Consider the following 21,034-nt stretch of genomic DNA (forward strand, 5'->3'; position numbering starts at 1 on the left):
CGAAGTTTACGAGCAACAGGTGGTTAGAAGGAATATCATTACCGCGGCATTATATCGAAGTCGCTCGTAATCGGGGCCCTTTACGCTCTACGACTGAATTTCTTGGTATAAATCGCGAGGATGCTGGTGGACAATCAAGCTGTCAATAAATATCGATACGCGGAGAGTAATTCAAGGCAGTAAAACTAGAAAAATACGAACTTGTGCGCAGAATACGTAATAAGACGGATTAGAATTCGAAATGCAGATGAACATTTTTGCAAAATCTGAATTCTATGAAGCATGCGTTTTGAGTGTTATGTGACCTGCCACTAATATCTAGGACAATGCAAACTTGTGTGCTATGCGAGTGCTTTAAGCGCGTTTAACACTTTACAAAATACTTTCTCCTTTCAAGTATATTATTTCTCAGTTCAAGTATAGCTTTATTACCTTCTGTTTGAAATTTCTATGGGATAAAATTTCAAAGTCTAAACTGTTTTATCATTGGAAACTGTGTTCCAAAATTTGGAAATATTTCAAGACAGTTCAGTGCTGCTTGCTTAAAATCTTGACTTATTCATTTTCCCTCCATATTTCAAAATACTTCCAAAGTAGGACTTCGCAAATTAGGTACTGTCTTCCTCAAAATACTTTGCAGTTGCTATAATATTTCAAATCCCCCCGCAGCCAACTTTCCTCGATTCCTCGAAATGTTATCTGCAATATTCCCAAGAGTCACCGAAAAGCAAATTGTAAACTATCTCACCGTTGAAAACGTTTTCGGTTCGGAGTGCCAAAAATGCTTTCTATTTGAACGCCGTTCCTCGGAGCTGCCGTGCCAATTTACGCTGAAAATATTACTGTGCGCGTTGAATCGAGCAACCGGTCTCGCATCGCCGCAACAGAAGATACCGCGATGCCTCGAGAGCTGAAATCGAAACTTATCTTTCTCCCTTTCGGTCTTTAATTACGAGCTAGTCTGACGGCCTATTTAAAAAGTGCACCACGCCCACGCACACCTACGAGCCGCGACGCGTGCATAAGCGAGCGAGCGAGCCTACACACGCCGGCGAGCATAAATTATATCCAAGTCGGTTTGACCAATCGTACGGGCGCTGGCGCGCGATTAATACTTGCAAAATAATTGCGAGTACGCGAAGCGGCGTGGATGCAATTCCTCGGCTTCATGGGCGATTGGAAGACGTTTGGAAATAATCGTTCCAGGGGATTGTTACGTTTAATAGAGTTCTAGACCATGCAGCTTAATTTCCTGAGGGATGATAAAAATTCATGTGGTGTGCTTAATGAGGTGTCTTAGGAGAGGCCTTTAGAAAAAACATTTTTGGGAAATTTTCTTTAGTACTTAAGCTTTGAGGTGTGAACTGGGTACCTATGGAATTTAGGATATTTGATCCTGTAACGGATCTACTTAAATTTTCAGAGGATATTTGATTCCGTAACGGATTTACTTCAATTTTCAACGGAAGAATAAGAAAAAATTAGATTCGAAAGCCCTGGAACGTACAATTTGTATCATAGAGAAATTTTTGGAGAAAATTTAATCCTTTGAAGCCTACTGCGAACCCCTTAAATTCTATAAGTTTCAAAGGTGTGAGAATAAATTCTTAGATATTGTATGAAGAAGCATTAGAAGTCCACAGTAAAATCCTCTAAATACGTGCAAAGTTTGCGAGGAGTTCGTGGAGGAACTGAGCCGACGATTCTTGTGGGCCGATAAGGCAACGGCACGTTACACTTTATTATCTGGAAACGGCATATCTTCAATTGTTGCCTATCTGAAGAAGGCTATCGAGGCATTCCTCTATTATATATCGCCGTGGTGTAGTAGCATGCAACCGCGATCACGCGAGCTGCACTCCCGATGCACCTCATTGTGCAACACGTTACTGCCAGATGGCCCAGAAATTGTGGGCCGCACGGTCACGTTGATTTATTCCACCGTTGTTCGTAGCTAATCCAGCTCCTCGCCTAGTATCCACGATTCCCCATTACCCGGCTGTAAAGGGGAGCCCTCGTCGCGGTTGCACTTTCGATTCACCGGCGGCCACGTGAACCATATACAGGTGCGGTAATAACCGCTAATGAAAATGTAGACACGACCTTTTTACGACGCTGATTAATCCCCAATGAATCGCGGAGAAGTGTTAGTCATCGTAAGGGGGGACGGATGGAGAGTGTTTACAATGGAAGGGTTACGTAACGCTGATTGATGGATCGTTTATTAATGGCTCGGTCTAATTCCACTAACAGACACTGGGATTATATAATTACCGCAGTGTTTGTTTTGCTCGATTGCCTGGACGACCATTGATCGAACTTCGAGATTCTGGCCAGTTTTGTCGTCGAATTTTTAATCCTCGACGGGGTGGTTGTCAGGTTGCGATTGGTGGTTGTTAATAGGATAGTCGTTCTGGGTACATGTTATGTTCAGTGATTCGTCGCAGATTGTTGGTATCGTGAGAGATTTTTAAAATAGTATGTGGAATTCTGCATTGTGACCAACTTTGATTAATGTTACGAATAGTTTGTGTTAATGAAAGTTTGAGGTAGTGAGTAGTTTTTTATTTTGATCGTAGGAAACGTGGAAATTGTAAGTGAACTGAATTTCTGCAGAAAATCTTATATTATTTATAAGAATAGATAGAAAAATTTGTTTTGAATCAGTGACATTATATGTCGTAAACAGTAATTTAATATATATAGCGCCACTACGCTGCATCTTTAGCTGCAAAATAACAATGCTGGGGCTATAAATAACTGAGCGAGAAAAACAGAACTGCGTAACTGAATCAGTTATCAAAAACATCGTAGGTTTGCGTTTACACAGAGCACATAATCAACTGAACATAATTAATTAATCATAATTATTATCCTATAATACACTACATAAAAAAAAATAAATCTAGGTATTAGAAAAAAAAACAAAACTCCAATTTCCAACACACACAAAGTTCCCTGTCACCTCAGATTCAATTTCAGATTCTGTACAGTAGCTTAACAAAAATACACTACAATCTTCAAATATAAGAAACGTCCAGAAATTCCAGCATCTTCTTCCCCTACCGTATTCCAAAGTAGAATTAAAAAAATATTATTAATTAATATCCACAGACGTCACTGGTCACCGGTGATCCACAGAACGCGTCAATACTAAGATCAACTTTTAAAACCCTTTAAATTCCACTGAAGCAGTCACAAAATAACGAAAAGCCACAACAAGGTCGCCCGCCGTGTCGCCATTTTGGAGAACGTTGCACTCGAAGCCGCGTCCACCAGCGTCGCTCGACGGTTTTGATTTTCTTTGCAGGTGCGAACTAGAGCGAAAAGAAGGGAGCGCGAGGAGGTTGGCCGCGAGCTGCGCCCACGCACCTGTGCCTAACGATCGCGCGTAGTTAGCCGTTCATTAAGGCTTAATTAGCCAGGGGCGGGCAGCTCGCGAAAAATGCCACCGCACTCGCCCCATCTCGGTCCTACTTGACGAGGAGAGGACCTTCCTCAGAGGGCCCGTTTCGAACAAAAGAATAATCGACCGAGAAGATGCACAACGTCTCGACGGAGGGCGCCTCGCCCGGTGGTCGACGACTGTCGCGCAGTTTTCACTCCTGTCTACGCGGAGCTGACCACGACGATCTCGAATCAGGTAGCTTGATTGAAGTATATTCCGAACCCCTTCGGGGGAGTCGATTGCTGGTTGGCCACTGTGGGCTGCGGTAACTGTGTTTCCGTGGCGCGAATTTTTCGTGATTTTTGAGTCCACTGTGAGCTTGTGCAGTGAGTAATTTGCTTTTTGGTGTGCCGTGGTGGTTGAAGGAAAGTTCAGGTGGAGGGGAAGAAAGCGTTAAGGTAGGGGTCTCGCCTAGACTCGGTTCATTTTATTTTTTCTATGCTTTTTTCTATATATGAAGGACATGGGGAACACAGGGAATGTCACAAAACAGTTTTATCGAGAAAATTAAGTTTTAATACTTTAGGCCACCAGTAAAGAAAGAAGGTTCAATGAAATTATCTGCATTCTTCATAACATGTAGCTTATACCTTAGGCATCAGACAAAAAATAAGCGACAAAGTAATAATTGTGTTACATTATTTTAACATTGCTTCAAGTTTGAACAGGGCAGCATACTCAAAGGAAATAAGAAATAAGCTATAAATTGCAAAATCACGAGAAATGGACATTCACTGTTTTTCCCCTTACCCTTTTTATTTTGACAATTTGACTCACTCGCTTCGCCTCGGTGCGACTCCGATCGGCGAAGCACTCCTCGAGAATATTTTGAGGAAGAGAGGCGTTGCGTTGTGAGAGCCTACCTTTAGAGTTTGATTGGGAGGAATTGTTAATGTGAATGTTGCGTAGAATCTGGGTAAATGACAGGTAGTGTTAATTGCCTGTGTTTTTGAACTTTCTGTTGATCATTGCTGTGCGTTGAAGGTATAGTTCTGAATGCTCCAGCCACTAAGACATAATAAAATGAAGAGGTCACTACTATCATATTATAACTGCTTCATTGCTCTATTTTTGGTTTCTTTGAATAAATTTGCCGATATTCGCTGCCTGTACCTCGTACAGAGGGGTACACCAGCGTGGCGTTAAAAAATGGATCCTCTTTATTGGGACATAAAGTCGGTGACGTAGTCTTGAGAGGCCAATTGATTTTGTTTCGTTTACAAAAGAGGCAGCTATCAAATTGATGGTACCATTGAGACGTAGTGGTTGCTAGTGACTCTGTATGTTCTCATTACTTGCAATGTATCTTGTGTGGTATGCTCTGAATGCTCACTGTTAACCTACTGGGTGTCTCGTCTCAAAGGGTGGTCGGGGGTGTAGGCATCGTCCACGAAAACGATATATCGATGGGTTACTGTACAAATATTGTATGTCCACTTTTTGTGAAATTGTGTATTTCTTTAATTTTATTATAAAGTCCACTTGCAGTTTTAAAACTGTTCTCCTCGAAAACGTTCAAAGTAGACATACAATATTTGTGCATTTAAGGGGAATTCTATTTTTTGGGCTAAAAACATAGCAAAATCAGGGAATTCTTTCTGAAGAAACTAGCGATTCGATTCATCTAAAATTTGGACGACGCTTTTATGTATCTTTGAAGAAGCTGCAGCTTTTTTCTATTAATATTTAGACCGTTCACCAGCAGGCGTCGAATTTTTCGCGGCGCGGTGGTCGATCATGCATACCTTCTATATTTCTTATTAAAAATTAATTTAAAGAAAACTGCAACTTCTTCAAAGATGCATAGAAACATGGTCCAAATTTAAGATGGATCGAATCTCTAGTTTCTTAAAAAAAAATCCCAAATTTTGCTATGTTTTTAGCCCAAAAAATAAAATTCCCCCGTTGAGCTATCGATATAAGAGTAAATTTGTAGAGGTGGTGAGGTGTGCAGACATAAATGTGATTATTACGATTATGTACGGCAAATCATACTTATGTACAATTGAGCTCCCAGTACATGAGCAATTCTATTTGCCAAGAAACTTTTACCCCCTAGTAACCAAGCTCCTTTCATTACACGCAAACATAAAAGATGAATTGAAGATACCTCTTTTTTAAGAATCCGTACACTGTACCCCACACAATTCTCCGTATCTTCGAATCCAATAGAGGTATTCAAATGCTCCCTTTCTCTTGCAGCAAAGCACTATACAATTACTTTGAAATAGGTTCCACGAAGAGAATTCTCTGAAATCGCAATTTAATCTACTACTCTCGTACCTGCGGCCAATTTAAACGCCACTTCTAGGTTTGTAGTTGTCGCTAGTTCTGTTGCTCTCCTTTTTATGGAAGAGATTGGATGATTCTGAGCGCGGTGCGTAGGATAGCGCAAGATTTACATGGCACGTAGGTGACACGAATGCAATGTTACGTGCCTACGCTCGTTAAAACTGCACTTGCACTTTCCCATAAAAGAAAACCTCTCGTGGGAAAAAAGAGAGCAAGCTGCAGTTGGCCACTGTTGCTACAGACGCGTATCTAGACGAAGTTTCAGGGCGTTGAAAGCCTGAGTATAACTTCCACGTTGCTTGAAGTTCGGCGTCGATAAATAATTCGACGGAACACTGGTGTGCAGAAAATAGAATACATTCCCTGCTGTTCGATTTCAGTGCTTCAATTAATTAAATATAATAGCTTTGTGATTGGGAACACACTATAGAAAACTGTTCCTATTTTTCATATAATGTTACGTAAAAGTAATTAAACTTAAAGTGTAGATTATTAAACTCTCGCAGACCACTGCACTTAGAATATATTTAGCGAAGAGCTAAAAGTAATTTTTACACGATATTATTTGTATAGAAAGTCAAAATATTGGTGCAGCATACAAGTTGTTATAACAAGCCTTGAGAATACAATTTTCTACGCCATCAAAAACATCCCCTGCGTGGAATAAAATAAACTCGACATCCACCATCCGTTTCATTCAAAGGAACAGAGGAAAATAATAATATTTACGTCGCCCAAATAATTCACGCGAATATACTGCACCGTTGAACCAGAACGTCTGACGGCCACAAATCTTGAAGGCGTGTCTTAAAGGTTTTAACGAAACAAACGTCCGAAAATAATTTCTATGTGCCACTTCGCCAGACGACTGGTGACACAGGAGTATCGCCGAGGCGTCCAAAAATTCACCTCCAGGCAGCAGGGTCTCTTTTAGTCTCTGGTGCAGTCGAACGGGGGGTAATTTTCCTCCAAAAATAGAACGAAAATTCGGACTGAAATTCTTTTGGACAGCGGACTTCTTTTTCGAAGACATCCGATTTGTAGTATTTTTTGATAGAAGTGTGTTTGATTTTGAATTTTCACTATATAAATTTTATTATGTAGTAGGTTTAACTGTACATTTCTTTTGTGTAAGTAGATTGAGAAAATTTACCTTCTAATGTGACCTTAAGCAGAGTTAGTGAAAGGGATAAATGTTAATCTGAAACGGAGGAATTTTGAAGGCACTGAGACGTCATAAATTATATATGACTATCCAGCGGAATGAATACAAATTTTGCAGATTCCGAATTATTAATTTTATTGCATAATGTATTTCTGTGATCCTTAAAAAGGCTCATATAAATTTGAATCTCAATTTCAAAACCAGTTATGACATACTGGTTCGATAAATTTTGTTCGAAAAGATTGCCAGAATTTGCGTGTTTGTAGCAAGTTTTTTTTTAAACACGTTGCACTGAATGGTGCGAAATATTCGTCATGTCTATAAGTAAAGAAATATTTCTCAAAACTTGTCAGTTCTGTTATCGAATAAAAAGCTTAGTTACTAATTCCTGTTTAATAATTAGTGAATAATTTTACTACAAATCTAGTCACTTTGCAGTCCACCAACTCTTGAATTACATAACACATCCCCATTGAATTAATCAATTACTTACATACAAATATCGTAATGCTCCATAGACTCCCTCTTTTAAATCTTCTCGACTTAAAACACTTCACAAAGACCGTCAGACTTCAAGGCACTCAACGCTATAAACCATCTGAACAAAAAAACAAAATAAAAAGAACAAACCAACCAAAACATCTCTCCCAAACTCATCACTAGCCCCTTCTTCACACTTGACACTTCTGTAGCTCGTACACATTCACTCTATAGAGACATCACTAGCTTAAAAAATGTAAAAAACGAATAGCAAAATACCACTCAAGGGCCACAGAAATATATCTCTCAACAAAAATATTTGGGACTATCATCTGTGCCATAGGCACCTACTCTCAAACCTACAGATGCTTCGATATTATTCCTGAAAGCTACATTAGTGGTAACAAAAGATTGAAAACTGACATTATTACATACCTACATAAATAATTTGAGCTATACTGCTATCACTAGTCTACTTTAGCAACCCCTAATTTATGGATACAAATTTTAACCCGCTGTATTTATAATAATAAGAAGACGTCTCTATATTACACCCAGAAAAAAAAATAATATACAAAAAAGGATATTTGCACTAAATGTGATATTTGGTAAAGATTAAATACTTTTCACCGCTTTTATTTCTGGTTTTAATTTAAAATGCCAAATAGAGTAAAATTGGTTAGATTCCTCCAATAAATTGCAACATTTTTCACAATTATTCCACCGAGAACAGGTGTCCTAATACTTATCGCGAATGCAATGTAATTCTTTCCAACTAAACCTTCTTATTTTAGTTACCGTTCACAGTTCAAAATTACTTTCTCTCGCCACTACCGTGCAATCTAATTCCACGAACACCGAAATGTGCCATCGGAAAACGGCGTTTCCTAACGATCCTCGCGTCCCACCCTGCGCATTTTCCTGAGCGCCTACGTGAGGCGTATTTACAAGATCCCTGGCGCGGGCTGCAAGCGTAACCGAGGGAGGTCGCGTTAATATTTACTTTCATACACAGCCTCCGCACGCTGCAGTTGGCTCTCGACTGTATCGTGTTCGCCGTCTGCCAGGGAACAGGATCCCTCGTGGATCGATCCAGCGCCCTGATCCCGCAGTGCCACTATTTATCTTTTCGCGGCACGATAATTACCGTCAACCAGGACTTTCGTGCCTCACCCCCCCCCTCCCTCTCCCCCTTCCGCGTGCGCGACTTCATCACTCATGAATGGATCCGTGTCTCTGCACGGCGATTTAATTGACTCCGGACTGTCGCTGGAACTCGTCCAGACGTTGCACTTTTTACGCGGGCCGCGAGTGCTCCACTTTATCACCGATGGACTTCAAAGGGTTCGAAGTAATTCTCCTGCTCCCTTCTCAGGCGAACGTTGAGTCTTTGTGCTTCGGTGGCTGAGCGTTCGCTTTTAGTGGGCTCGTTGAGTAGTGGGCAAGAAAGACGCCGTTGACCTTGGACGGTTAATTAACGGTTAATATGTGAATCGACTAAGTACTCGAGTGAACGCGTTCGCCTCCTGAGAAATCTGCCTGGCGATTCTTCGTCCCCAGTGACATATTTCGGTGGGAACCAGCCATTGTGCTCCAGCAGATACCCTGTTCCCTAGTCGAACGGACCTTGACGGAATTTGCGAGATCAACGTCGATGGAAAGGTGTCCAGTGAGTGGTACGCTTTGATCTCGGATCGAGGAATCGGTTTTGCCGAAGGAGTTTTATGTGGGCAGTGGATCGATCTACTTTTCAGTTGCAATATTCATTTGGAACTGGCTAGAATCCGCCCAGAACTCCACTCTGAGTGTTAAGACAAGTTACCGATGTAATCGGCAAGGGAATCTTTCCATCGGCCCAAATTTCAGGAACGATATAAAGTTTTATTTAACGCTCCTGTCGTTATACGCGAAACAGGCTTTTTCTGGAGGAGGTAAAAAGTCGCTGCGATTGCTTCAGACCATTAATAAAACATCTCGAATCTGTTCTACGATGTGTGAAGGACAATGAGGTAGTGACTTCATCGTTTCCATGATTAAACGAGCGAAACGGAACAAAGAGCGACGTGTAACACGGGGCAGCGATGCAACAGCCTGTGGAATAGCGGACTGAGGCTTCTTCAATCCGATAGATTTATTCGTGGATGATCTAATAATTGCTGAAGGACGGGCGGCTTGCATGGTTATTGGCCGACTGGTAATTAGGGTGCGTCAGCAACATGAGAATCCGATACGTGCCGCAGGATATCGGAAATTGTTACAAGCGTACGTTGATTTCTTTTTGTTTCTATGCGTTCATCTAGTTTACACATTTTTTTTATCGGGTAACAAATCGATTTAAAATAGTATCCATAGGGTGCAATTAGAAAGAGTTATAAAAGGGGTTTCGTAGTTTATTCCTGCTGATGTGGTATATATATATATTTTTTATACTGCAAAATAGATTAGATATGTATTTAGACCAGTGCACTAAGGAACTCAGTTTAGCTTGATTATGGTAGAAAATAAATGGCAGGGAATCTTGGCTCGTGACTTTACTTTTTATTTTATTATTTTAACGTGTTGTTACTTTAGATGAGCTTGTTTTGTAATGTATTGTTAATTTGAAATGGGATTATATTGGAAACTGTAATTATTGGATCTGGTTTCGCGGATTAATTGAATTGGAGTAGTCTTCAATGTTGAATTGGATATTACAGTAATTTAATTATGGATATTGGAGGTAGTTAATTTAATTGTGTTGATTGTAATTATTTGATATCAGTCGTGATTTGATTTTAACGAGATTGCGAATTGTTTGGGCATTGTTTACTAAATTTTAGCGAGGAATTTTAAATTAGCTGATTAATTTTAATTTAGGTAGGAAATTTTATTAGAGAAGTTTAATTTAAATGCTGCTAATACTTAATTTAAATGCAAGTGGTGAACTTGCAAACATGTTCCTTCATAAATTAACAGAAAAATGTTAAAATAAATATTGAATTGTTGAGCATTGTTTTAAATATCAGTACTTTTGCGTATTCTGCAGGAAGCAGCAAAATTATAGTCCATCATCTGTCCATTACTTTCAAGGTAAAAATACAGTATTCCACGGACGAGATTATTATCAGTTCACTGAAAAGGCTATTTTCTACAGCGTCAAAAAAAAAAAAAAAATAGATTTCCCTTTGCTTCGCATTTAGAATTTCTTCATCGATAGTTAAAGCAGTAAGACATTAAGCTCATTAAAGAAGGCTCCAAGCCCACGCTTCGTTATTCGACTTAAAAGAAGCTTGGTGTACTATTAAGTACTTACTCAACTTGCCTCGTTTATCGTTCAACTCTTTATTTGTTTCCTTGAAGAATGCCAAAGCTAACTGTGGAAATCGTTGGAAACTACTTTGTGCAAAGAGGATGAAAAAATCATCGTTCCTGCACACGTATACTTAACATAAAACTAAACACAAAGGAACAGGGACTTAAGATTTTAAATGAATCAACATAAACAATTGTTCCATGCACTGAGCATCCCAAACAACAACCCTCAATTAAACCAACAAGTCTATCATTTTCCCCGAAATATTTGCAAATTTTTCTCAATATTTCAATTTAACGCATCCTAAATATTAAACTACGCGTGTCACTTATTAATTATTAGTATTACTTTCGCAAGAAGATAAATAAAATTGGACGAAACACCAAAACAGGAGAATTTGAAACAACCAAAACCCCCGTGACTAGAAAAACATCCCCCAAATCAGCTTAATAACTGCAAAAATATCATCGCGAATATAATTAATAATTTTCGCCCAAAATCTCGATTCCATGCACAGGAATTGGAAAAAATCCCCCGGTCTGGGAATATCCTTCGCTGCTATTCGTGAGCATTCAGAAGACAGGGAAGAATCGAAGCGCAATGGCGGAAGAATAGGAAGAATGCCAGATTGAAGTTCGTCTGAAGTATCTGTAAAGGTCCTCGTGGGCACAAAGCGCGATCATCGTGGTACCGAGAGTAACAGGATCGCTGCACAGGGCAATTTTATTGATCCATCGACCGTCGGAGTCGTTGTTCTCCCTTTTCGCAGGCGCATTTTTCATCCCCTAATTGTGCAGTCGCTTTAATAGCCGCCAAACTGGCAATTAACTTGTATCCACGGATCCACTCTCTCTCGTTCTTCTGCGGGTCCAGCTCGTCCTCCTTCCCGCGCTCTGAAGGATCGGGGCAAAAGGAGCACGGAAGGACGAGCGAGATAAACTTGGTGGCCATAGAAATTCATTTCCATTCTCGAGGGGAATTAAGCTGCACAAACGTCCAGGTCGAAATACCAGCTCGACGCTGGCTTTTTATCGGCTCGCCTCTGTTTTACGCGGTAATAACGCTAATTGAATCGATCCGGCTCCTCCTGGCAGCCTGCGCCCGCTCTCGATTCGCTCGCTCGCTGGTTTTCGCGCGGAAATCCAGTGCCCCGCCGTGGTTGTGTCAAGTGCAAGGCGGCTGGAAATAACGTTGCACGTCCTGGAAAATGGCTGATCGGTCGCTGTGGGCGTGAGTATGTTTGCGCTGAAAAGCCTGGAATCGCTCGTGCTCCTGTCGAACAGGCGCCCTGATTTCTAGCACACCACGTCAGACGGAAATATCTAGGCAGCGTGCACTCTTTGGTAGACGTGTTTTCGATTCTAGAGAATGCAGCAGTTCGTCGGTTGTTCGTTAACTGTATGTACGCTGGTACGTTGGATTTCCATTCTCTTCTTAATAGGAATTTAATTACCTATGCTTTGGCGTATGATTAGATTTCTCTGTGGATTTGTATTTTACACTAGATACTGTAAAATACGATGGACAGTGCATGCAAATTAATCTCAATTCAAGAATTTCATTGTGACGTCAGAGAGCATACTGGTGATTGCACTAGTAGCACTGATTGGCAAAACTACTCCGGAGAAATGGTACCCGTGCCAGTCAACCTGTTAATGGATTCTCTAGGGCTGTAAAATCCCCCTCATAAAAAACTGAAACACGTGGTACCTACAAGGCGAGTGTCTTCGTCACAGACAATATCAATTTTATTGCCCACTTGCTTCTACTTTTAAACGAGTGCATTAAGCAGGAGAGTTGAATATTGACGCTGAGAATATTTTACCTATCAATTTACCCTGCATTCGATGTATCATCGTATCCATTACTGATCCCATCGAGTAGAAATTATTTACTGCCATCAGAAATCCATCGAGCAATATTATTACTCAGAGAGCTCATGGATAATCGCAGCAAAAAGTATTCGTAGTAATAATAAATTGAGGTGGAAGGGAAGTCTCTTTGAAATATGCGAATCGTGTGCCGCGTTTAGAATGCAGGGAACAGTGACTCTATAGGAATCCTAGAGTATTAGCCCCTGATCGTCAGCTATTTCTACAAAACCATGAATGCCTGCAGTTTTCTGGGGTGGCCTCGAATTAGGAGGCAGCGTTCGTGCAGCCTCTGATAGAAACTTGAGCAACGATCATTCCCGTCGGCCTTTTCGCTCCGATTTCGTCGGCGCAATCGTGTTATTATTGAGCGATTGTACGGACGTGTTGTGCATGGGATATCTGGTACAACAGGAAGCGAAGCACGTGTCTCGAATTGCTCGTGGAAGCCAGAGATTCGCGCTGAAATGTCAAGGAACTGAGCCATCCGATCGTCAGACAGCATTTCAGTAGTGAAAATTCGCATACGGTCGTTCGCGTATTTTTAGTGTCGAAAGATTGAGGCGTGAGCCAACGTTTAATTATACGTCTCATTAGCTTCCCTTTTATAGCGTCCACAATGTTAAAATTCAGTCTAGCTTCGGAGGATAATTAATATTGTTGGTCTGCATTTGTACGTTCCATTCAACTCGGACGTGAAATGTGTTTGCAATTTAAAGTCGGTTAAGGTGATCGGATATTAGTAAATGTTGAACGTGGTATTGGTGGATGCAAATGGAATTGGTTTATTTTTAAATTCAGCATTTCAGAAAGCTATCGCGATCAATGTGGACGTTCTTTCCTCTGCGTGCAGACAAAGTAATTATTTTGGAAGTTTTTAATTCATTGCTGTATTATGTCCATGGAAATATGAATGTTTAATTCTCAAAGGTAATTAGAAAAACAGTAGTTTCTTCAGAAAATCGAAGGAAAAGTAATTGCTAAAGTAAGTCATGCTAAACTGTAGCTAGTCATTAAAGTTAGGTAAGGGTTTAATTATTTATTGATCACTTTGAGGACTCTATTACAGTATTCAGAAGTGCTATCAGAAGTTTAACTCAACTGAGAACCATTGTGATGTTTCGATCGCAGATTTTACATTGTACATTTGGACAAATACTCAATGGATAACAGTGAAATTCGATCCTAGTCGAATGGTGCCTTGTTAGAGGTTCTAATTGAAATTTTCCCTATGGGCCAAATGACAAAGGTCTTCCTGAGAGTTCAAGAAAGCGGCTTTCACGCGTGCAATTTCTTTCGCCGTAAGAAAAGGCATAATTGGACGTCTAATCAATCATAAGCAGGAACCAGCGGTTTCTAAAGGCTGAAAGTAATTGATGAGTTATGATCCAAAAGCTTGTCGAAATCGACGTCCTGGATGGAGCTCGTTATCATTTGTCCCCTGAGGAACGATGGTCGTCAGAAGGTTCAGTGATCCATAAAAACTTTGTCGAAAGCTTATCCTCTTATAAAACATGGTAATTGATGGATAGTTGTCAGAGATTTTCCTATATTTCATTATTACATTCAATAGACTATTTATTACTAGAGTACCCACTACGAATTCACAGCATTCACTATTACGAAATTTCACAAAATTTAATAAAATCTAACAGCCCAGATCTGTATATCATAAGTCATCTAAACTCTAATGAATCCTCTAACAAGATAATAATAAATATTCCTCCAACAAAAATAAATTCTACGTTCTTATATTTACACTGTCTCACGTCGCCTCAGCAGGATTCATTTTTGCGGTGTTTTGAAAAGAGCAAAATATATAAAAGAGGAGATAATACCATTCCTATAGGAACTAATAGCGCAGTTAGCAAATTATCGGGAGGAATAGCCGGGCAGGGAGTGACATTAAATTGTACGTAAATATCAGAAATTGGCTGATAATTGACTACTGCGAATTTTACGATCTCGTTCACGGTAATCTACATATAGATTATGTTCATAAAGTTCTTTCCATGTTACTCGCAATCGATGCCCGTTTCGAAAGCGGAATATGAAGGCGGCGTGCGTGGAGGTTGCCGTGCGCGTGCACATTCAGTGCTCGCCTCGTACTTCGATAAACAGCAATCGGGTTTAACTCGCAGGCAAAATTGCACGTCTCTTCCAGAACTGGAAATTCCTACCAGAACGTAACTCGACGCGCGTTCGTGACTCTATTAGGAAACTGTCGCCCCTTTAATAAACCGCGTGCACCACACGCATTCCTTCCCTCGGTATTTTTATATCGCGATGCATCCCTGTAAAGAGTGGGGGACTAATTTGTAAATTTAGGCACCGACGAAATTCAGCTGCAATCGTGGATGGGCTCGGAATTTAGCTTTGGGTCATATTTCATTTTTGAAGTTAATTTTATCAGTCAGAGGACTTGAAATTTTGAAGCTTGATTTAAAAGTATTTGAATATACTCGAGGGAAAGGCAATTTGCATAATAAGAGTTTACTAATTTGTGGAGCAATTTCATAGAATTAACTTGTACAGGTTTTTTTATTGAAAAGTAATACTTGTGAGTGAAAATTGAAGGGGAAAGAAAACACAATTGTAAAATACACATAGACGGTATATACTATACAACGAACACATCCAATATTGGGCTCCTTTATTTATTCAAGTTCCACGAGTCTGCTATATTTTTCCTAGTACTCCTATCATTATTGTTATCATTCCAAAAGCTTGCAATCATCACCCCTTCGATCTTAACGCACATAAACACACAAATGCGGTATTGGAAATATCTATTACATCACTCGAATAAACACGTTATCAGTTATACCTCTCTTATAATTTGTACTAGAAAAATATAATTGTAAAAATGTGTAGCCACTATCTTAGCCAAAATGAATTGCAGATGAATCATTTTATCGATCATATTGTTACACAAATTGTCTATTATGTAATAAACATTTCCATTACTGCAAATACTAAACACAACATAACAAATACCAAAAACCACAATATTTAATAATTTTCTAAGACATTTAAAAAACACCCACTATCCATCAAACAACAATCCCGTGTTACCAATACTAACGTCCATAATCCTCATTATATAGTTCGCCACCTGACTTATGCCTAAAAAATTCTCGTCGAAACAACCCGGCGGGAAAACCGTGAAACGCACGTGCGAAGTTTCCCATGTGTTCGGTAGCTGGACGGGAAGACATGGTCCGCGCGGATCTCACGCAGCGTGCTTAATCAGACCGCAATTAATCCGCGTGCTTCCCCGTCGAGTACAGTTAGACAAAAGTGTCGACGCGTCGTCGAGCGTCCTCGTGAGCTCTCGGTGCCGTTGGCGAGCGGTTCCATGCCCTCCTGCTTGGCCGTGCTCGCAAAACGTCGCGAGAATTGGAGCGTGGACGTCGGATATGGTCCGGGTGGAGAGACGTCCATTAAATCAGGTGAAAAAGCTGTCCCTGTGAAAAAGTTGCCGCGAAATGGGCCTCTGTTGGGACCGTCCAGGGCCTCCTTCTTCTTGGGGGACCGTCACGACTCGTTCTTGTCGCGAGCTTTTGCGGACATGTGTCTTTATATTTTCAAATGGCATGGGCGTGTTTTCACGCCGAGGGAATTGTTTACTTTGAAAATGATTCGAGCAAGGAGATAGTCGCGGTAATCGAACCCATGAGTTATTTAATAATGAGAATTTCAGTTTTTGTAGCTTGTAGTGGATCTTTTTGAAAGTATTATTAAGGGTTTTTGAGTAAGGATGTGTTTGATATTATTGGGTGTTTATTGTAGCATACATGTAATAGATTTCTTTTTTCTTCCAGGTGAGTCTAAAGGGAAGCCTTTACTTAAAGAAAGTCGACATGATTCACGAAAACGTAGGGGTGAGTTGCACTTGTGAAATATTTTAGAAATTACTACGGTTACTCATTATCTTAGCAACGTGACAAATCGATTCCGCGGCTCTTACATGTTCGTTACCACGCATAATGACCAGTCAAGACAAACCTATGCTATTTCCAATTATTATCTTAAACCCATTAAACGTAGTAATTTTATCTGCTCCAAAACTGCAATCTTTACTTTGAAATGAAAAGGAGGTCGTTACCAGCTATTAGTATTTTATCACCTGGAATACAGAAGAAAAATTATTTCTCATGTCCACCCAGAAATAACTTATTAGCAGAAAGAATTAACTTCCCGCGAACAGAATATTCGTACCCAGTGAATTAATCTGTCAACTGTGCACGGTAACAGGCACGTAAGAACTGATAATCGATAGTAGCTCCTGTCATCGGACAACAGACAGGTCGAATCCCAGTTTCATCGTATCCAGAATCTAGTTAACTAGGAAACGCGCGTGGAGTTCAGAAGTTCGTTGACCGAGAACAGTAGTTTGCATGCACCGTGCCTTTAACACTTTGTCAGGCTGCTATTGTTATCGATCTTTCAATGTTGCCTGCAAATTCACGCAGCCCCTCGATTCTTGCGCACTCGCAAGACCCAGTGGAGATCGCGAAACGCCCGTTTTGTTGCTCGAAAATTACATCATCGCGCTCGTATGAACGCGAAAAAGCAGACTTTACGCTGGAAACCTACGCGATGACAGGGGCAGGACAATTCGAGCGAAGAACAATGCAGCTTGTTGAGCAAGGTGACGGTAATTTAACGGGCACAATAGGGTATACAAACTGGCACGAAAGAAATTACTCTTTGTCTGTGATTGATAACCTGACGAAGTTTGCTTCGCGCTTTTTAAATTGCGGTTGTAATTAATCTGTTAGGAGAATGTCGTCGGAATTTCTTTCACTTATTGTGTGCTTTGTAAAACATCGAGCCTTTAGAGGCTATTTTAATTGTTGGGTTGGGAAAAGGTGTGTAGACTTGTTCGGTTTGAAGAGAATCGTATCTTAGAATCGGTGGTTTTGTATTCAAATTCATACATTAATTATCAAATAGAACATTAGTGTCGAGACAGGTGACTTCAGAAGTGAGAAAATTTTTAACTTTAGGTAGATGTGATAAATAACTAAGTAGTTGAAATAACATTTTAGTGTTTTATTTGGAAATTAATTGAATATTGATTTACTCGAAATAAAAAGAATCGAAGAATTTGTAGAAAAATTCATTGCTTCATTCTCGGGTGCGTAATTATTTCTTGCAAAATTCTTTCTCGACGGAAAGTAAGACAATCGTATTTCAAAAATACAAGTGTCAAGATATAAAATGTGCCTTTTCATGGGCCATTTTAAACAATAAAATTCAAAATTGCCCAGATCTGAATTCATCACCACGCAAGTACATCCACGCCTCTTGATCCAGTGATAAACATTTTCCACTGTGGATGGGTCACAAATTCTCGTTCCCTCTCCCTTCATCAACGAACGACTCTTTTCGCCCCGGCGCTGTTCAAACGCGACTATCCCGGGGAAACGTTTGTAATTTCATAAAAGGCAGAGCCGGAGCCTCGGTTTAAACTAGAAAATAAAACCTCACTCTCGCCGAAAATCCACGGGCTAGGCTGACGGAAAATCTAATTTAGGTTCACCGTGAATAATTAAAGTTTTATGGCGAGCCGTGAGAACGGGCCAGGGCGAAAGTAAAAACGTGTCGTCCTCTGCCACCTCTCCACTTTCGTAAATTCTGTTCCCGTGTCGCAACGATTTCGTTCTGCCCGACGGGGCCGTAAAAACGGGGGAAATGTGCAGGAAAACCTGGAAAACTGAGCTTCGTGGAAGCAAGGAGTATTTTCTCTCGTCCCAACGTTTAGTGGGCAATAACCCTCTATCCGCAGTTCTACCTATCAGTTTCGAGCCGTTTCGAATTTTATTCAGACTTGAGTAATTCGTGAGTCGTGAAAGTGTTTCTTGATAAAGAGCTTAAAAGTTTTCAATTTTGAGAATGTTGAAGTTGATTTGTGGAACTGAGTTGAGTGTGGGTTCATTCGTTAGCAATTTGGGTAATTTCAGTAAGTGCAGTGAAGTTTTCCAAAGTCTCCGACGATCTTACATAAAAAATTAATCGATACTTAAATTTTGACGATTTTAACCATTGTCGATATATTAAAATTTTGGTCATTTTATTCCACATTAAAAAGTTCGATAATTCTTGAAAGTCTTAATGGGTTTTCATAAATCTTGTCCTGAAGTTGAAAATCCTGATAAGCATTAATTTTATTTTATAAAAATCTATTCTTTACATTCGTACCACAAGAATTCTTTTAATTGCAAGTATATTAGACATCGAAAAATTATGAGAAAGTTTATCAATGCTTCGAAAATTTTGAGGGTTCGATTGTATGAAGCGATTCGATATTGGTATCTTGTGTTCAAAGTGTTTCAAGCATCCATGAAGTTGTTGAATACATTGTGAGATAAAATTGAAGGAAACGGGAGAAGTTCGAAGGCGTTTCTGTGTCAGCCTCCCCTCGCAATTAGCTTAATTGTTGGCGTAATTAGTCGATCCTGTTGTTCTGCTCGCGCCTACGGCATTCCAGTGTTCGTAACCTTGCGGTTAATTTCTTTCTGCCAAGGCGATGAGTACGTAACAATGACTATTAATAATGTAACGTATAAGACGATCCTCGATCGGATTGTGAGTCGAGTTCGGATTGCTTCCCGATGAATACTTTCGCCATGATTTATCGAACAAATAAAATCATTAAAGCCCCGGACAGAGAGCCTCTGACTTGGGGATTGTAAAATATGAAAATAGAGTCAATTTATTTTTCTAGTAAAACAAATTAACCGGTTGATTGTAATGTAGTTTATTCAGTAGCTGATTACGTCTCGCATGTCAGGTTTTTTCCGCATTTTCTGTCTACTTTATTGAAAAAAAGTTGAAATATTGATTACACTAAAGGTATTATAGCTACAGATATAAAAAATAATGGAAATAGTGTACTAATTAGAAATTTCTACTTTATGAAATAATTTGAGGAAATTTTCCTTGCGTTTCTTTTTAAAAAACGACTCAAAATATTTTCAAAAACTTACATAGCTCTACTGATAAGAAACCATACATTCAGGTGCCACTACTTTTATATGAATTCATTTTATGAGAACGGTATGTGTAATTGTTAAACATACTTACTGCACTGAATGTCAGACGTATATTTATTATATATCGAAGTCTTGAGCTTTTTGCATGTAATTTAATGAAATAGTTAAAAAAAATCGCGCTGTACTTATGTGGTAACTACTTCAGTAGCACAGTGAATTTCAGTCGGTAAACGACCAAGTGTTTTTTCGCTTTTACCGACACCCGGTTGGTAAGAAGGACATTCTTGCACGTGGCGCCCCTCGTGAGAATGATTTAAAGCTTGATACCTTACTATTTTCAAAGTTAAATTAAACATGTATCAAATACAATTCTAAAACACCCACAAACTGAAACATTGTTTTAATCACTAAAATATAAAAAAAAACATAAGAAACATTTCATACGTGCACTTTCTGCGGGACATTAACAAATTCCACGAATGCTTTATTTTCCATACCGATGCAAATTTACGTGGAAGCGTAGGCTTCTGTGACTGACAGATAAATGCTTCCAAATATGTATCTCCATCTTATCGTTTATATCTCAAAGCACGTACAACCCGTTATAAAAAGCAATCAGTAACGTCCCGCACATGCTGCGCGTTACGTGTCCACCCAACGGCGTAGGAATAATTTTCACCTCCTTTCTCCGTATCTCAAATAAAACCAGCGACGCCATAAAACACTCCCCGAAATCTCACATTCTAAGCTATTCCATACTCAAAATCCTTCACATATTTCCACTATTTAAAAATATACTCTAAAATCATTCTGCCTCGTCTTTTTTAAATCCCATTTGCAAGTATACTAACTGTCTACATCTCTACAGTTGTAAGAACACTTTGTGTCCACCTCAATGAAGCAGATTATTGTTTATAGCGGCTAGGTGCCGCTTGTCTCGCGTGGTCTACGCCCATGCGTGTGCCAGGCGGCGTATGAACGGCCATTAATGGTCGTACACCCCCTACAAGGTGGAGGAGAAGATCATGGTCGATCGTATAAGGCGTTCCATTCGTCGGATCGTTGACCGTGCAAGGTGATACCGTATTCTTCACCTCGGTCTCCTCTTCTTACGCAAGCAAATCAATTTCCACTTAAAGACCACTTAAGCGCCTTTCACGTTACGCACCGTTGTATCCATAAACGCGGCTCCTCCCATTTTCCACGGCGATACGGCATGTACTTTCTAATGCCTCACAGATACCGTCTGATTTTCGTGGAAACCGCTTTTCCACGGTGCTCCAATCTCCTGGGCGGGCCTGCTCCTCGATCGGGCATCCTTCCATACGAATCACAGGCGGTGGGTTTGATTTTACGTTACATCTTGATAGCGGGTCGCATGGATTGCGGTTTTGTATTGTCACTTCAGTTACACCGCTTGTTGACTCGGGAACACGCGGTCTTCGTGTTCTACGATTTGCAGGAATCTCACGTGCTTAGAACGTT

General features: G+C 40.0%; 1 protein-coding gene across 12 annotated transcripts in view; it reads left to right on the plus strand.

Annotated features, from left to right (window-relative positions):
- Raskol (Ras GTPase-activating protein raskol) overlaps positions 1 to 21,034 on the plus strand; it is a 365,041-nt gene that overhangs the window by 234,665 nt on the left and 109,342 nt on the right. For 5 of the 12 annotated variants that reach the window (XM_076819087.1, XM_076819088.1, XM_076819082.1 and 2 more), the window contains one exon: positions 16,373 to 16,432. The exons of 2 other annotated variants lie outside the window; for them this stretch is intronic. In XM_076819087.1, coding sequence (XP_076675202.1) covers positions 16,373 to 16,432 — 60 coding nt within the window. Of the gene's footprint in view, positions 1 to 3,310; positions 3,644 to 9,586; positions 9,648 to 16,372; positions 16,433 to 21,034 lie in introns of those variants that run through there. 5 more of the 12 variants (XM_076819090.1, XM_076819091.1, XM_076819093.1 and 2 more) reach the window with 3 other exon arrangements.

Source organism: Andrena cerasifolii, chromosome 8 (genome assembly GCF_050908995.1).
Source record: "Andrena cerasifolii isolate SP2316 chromosome 8, iyAndCera1_principal, whole genome shotgun sequence".
Classification (NCBI taxonomy): domain Eukaryota; kingdom Metazoa; phylum Arthropoda; class Insecta; order Hymenoptera; family Andrenidae; genus Andrena; species Andrena cerasifolii.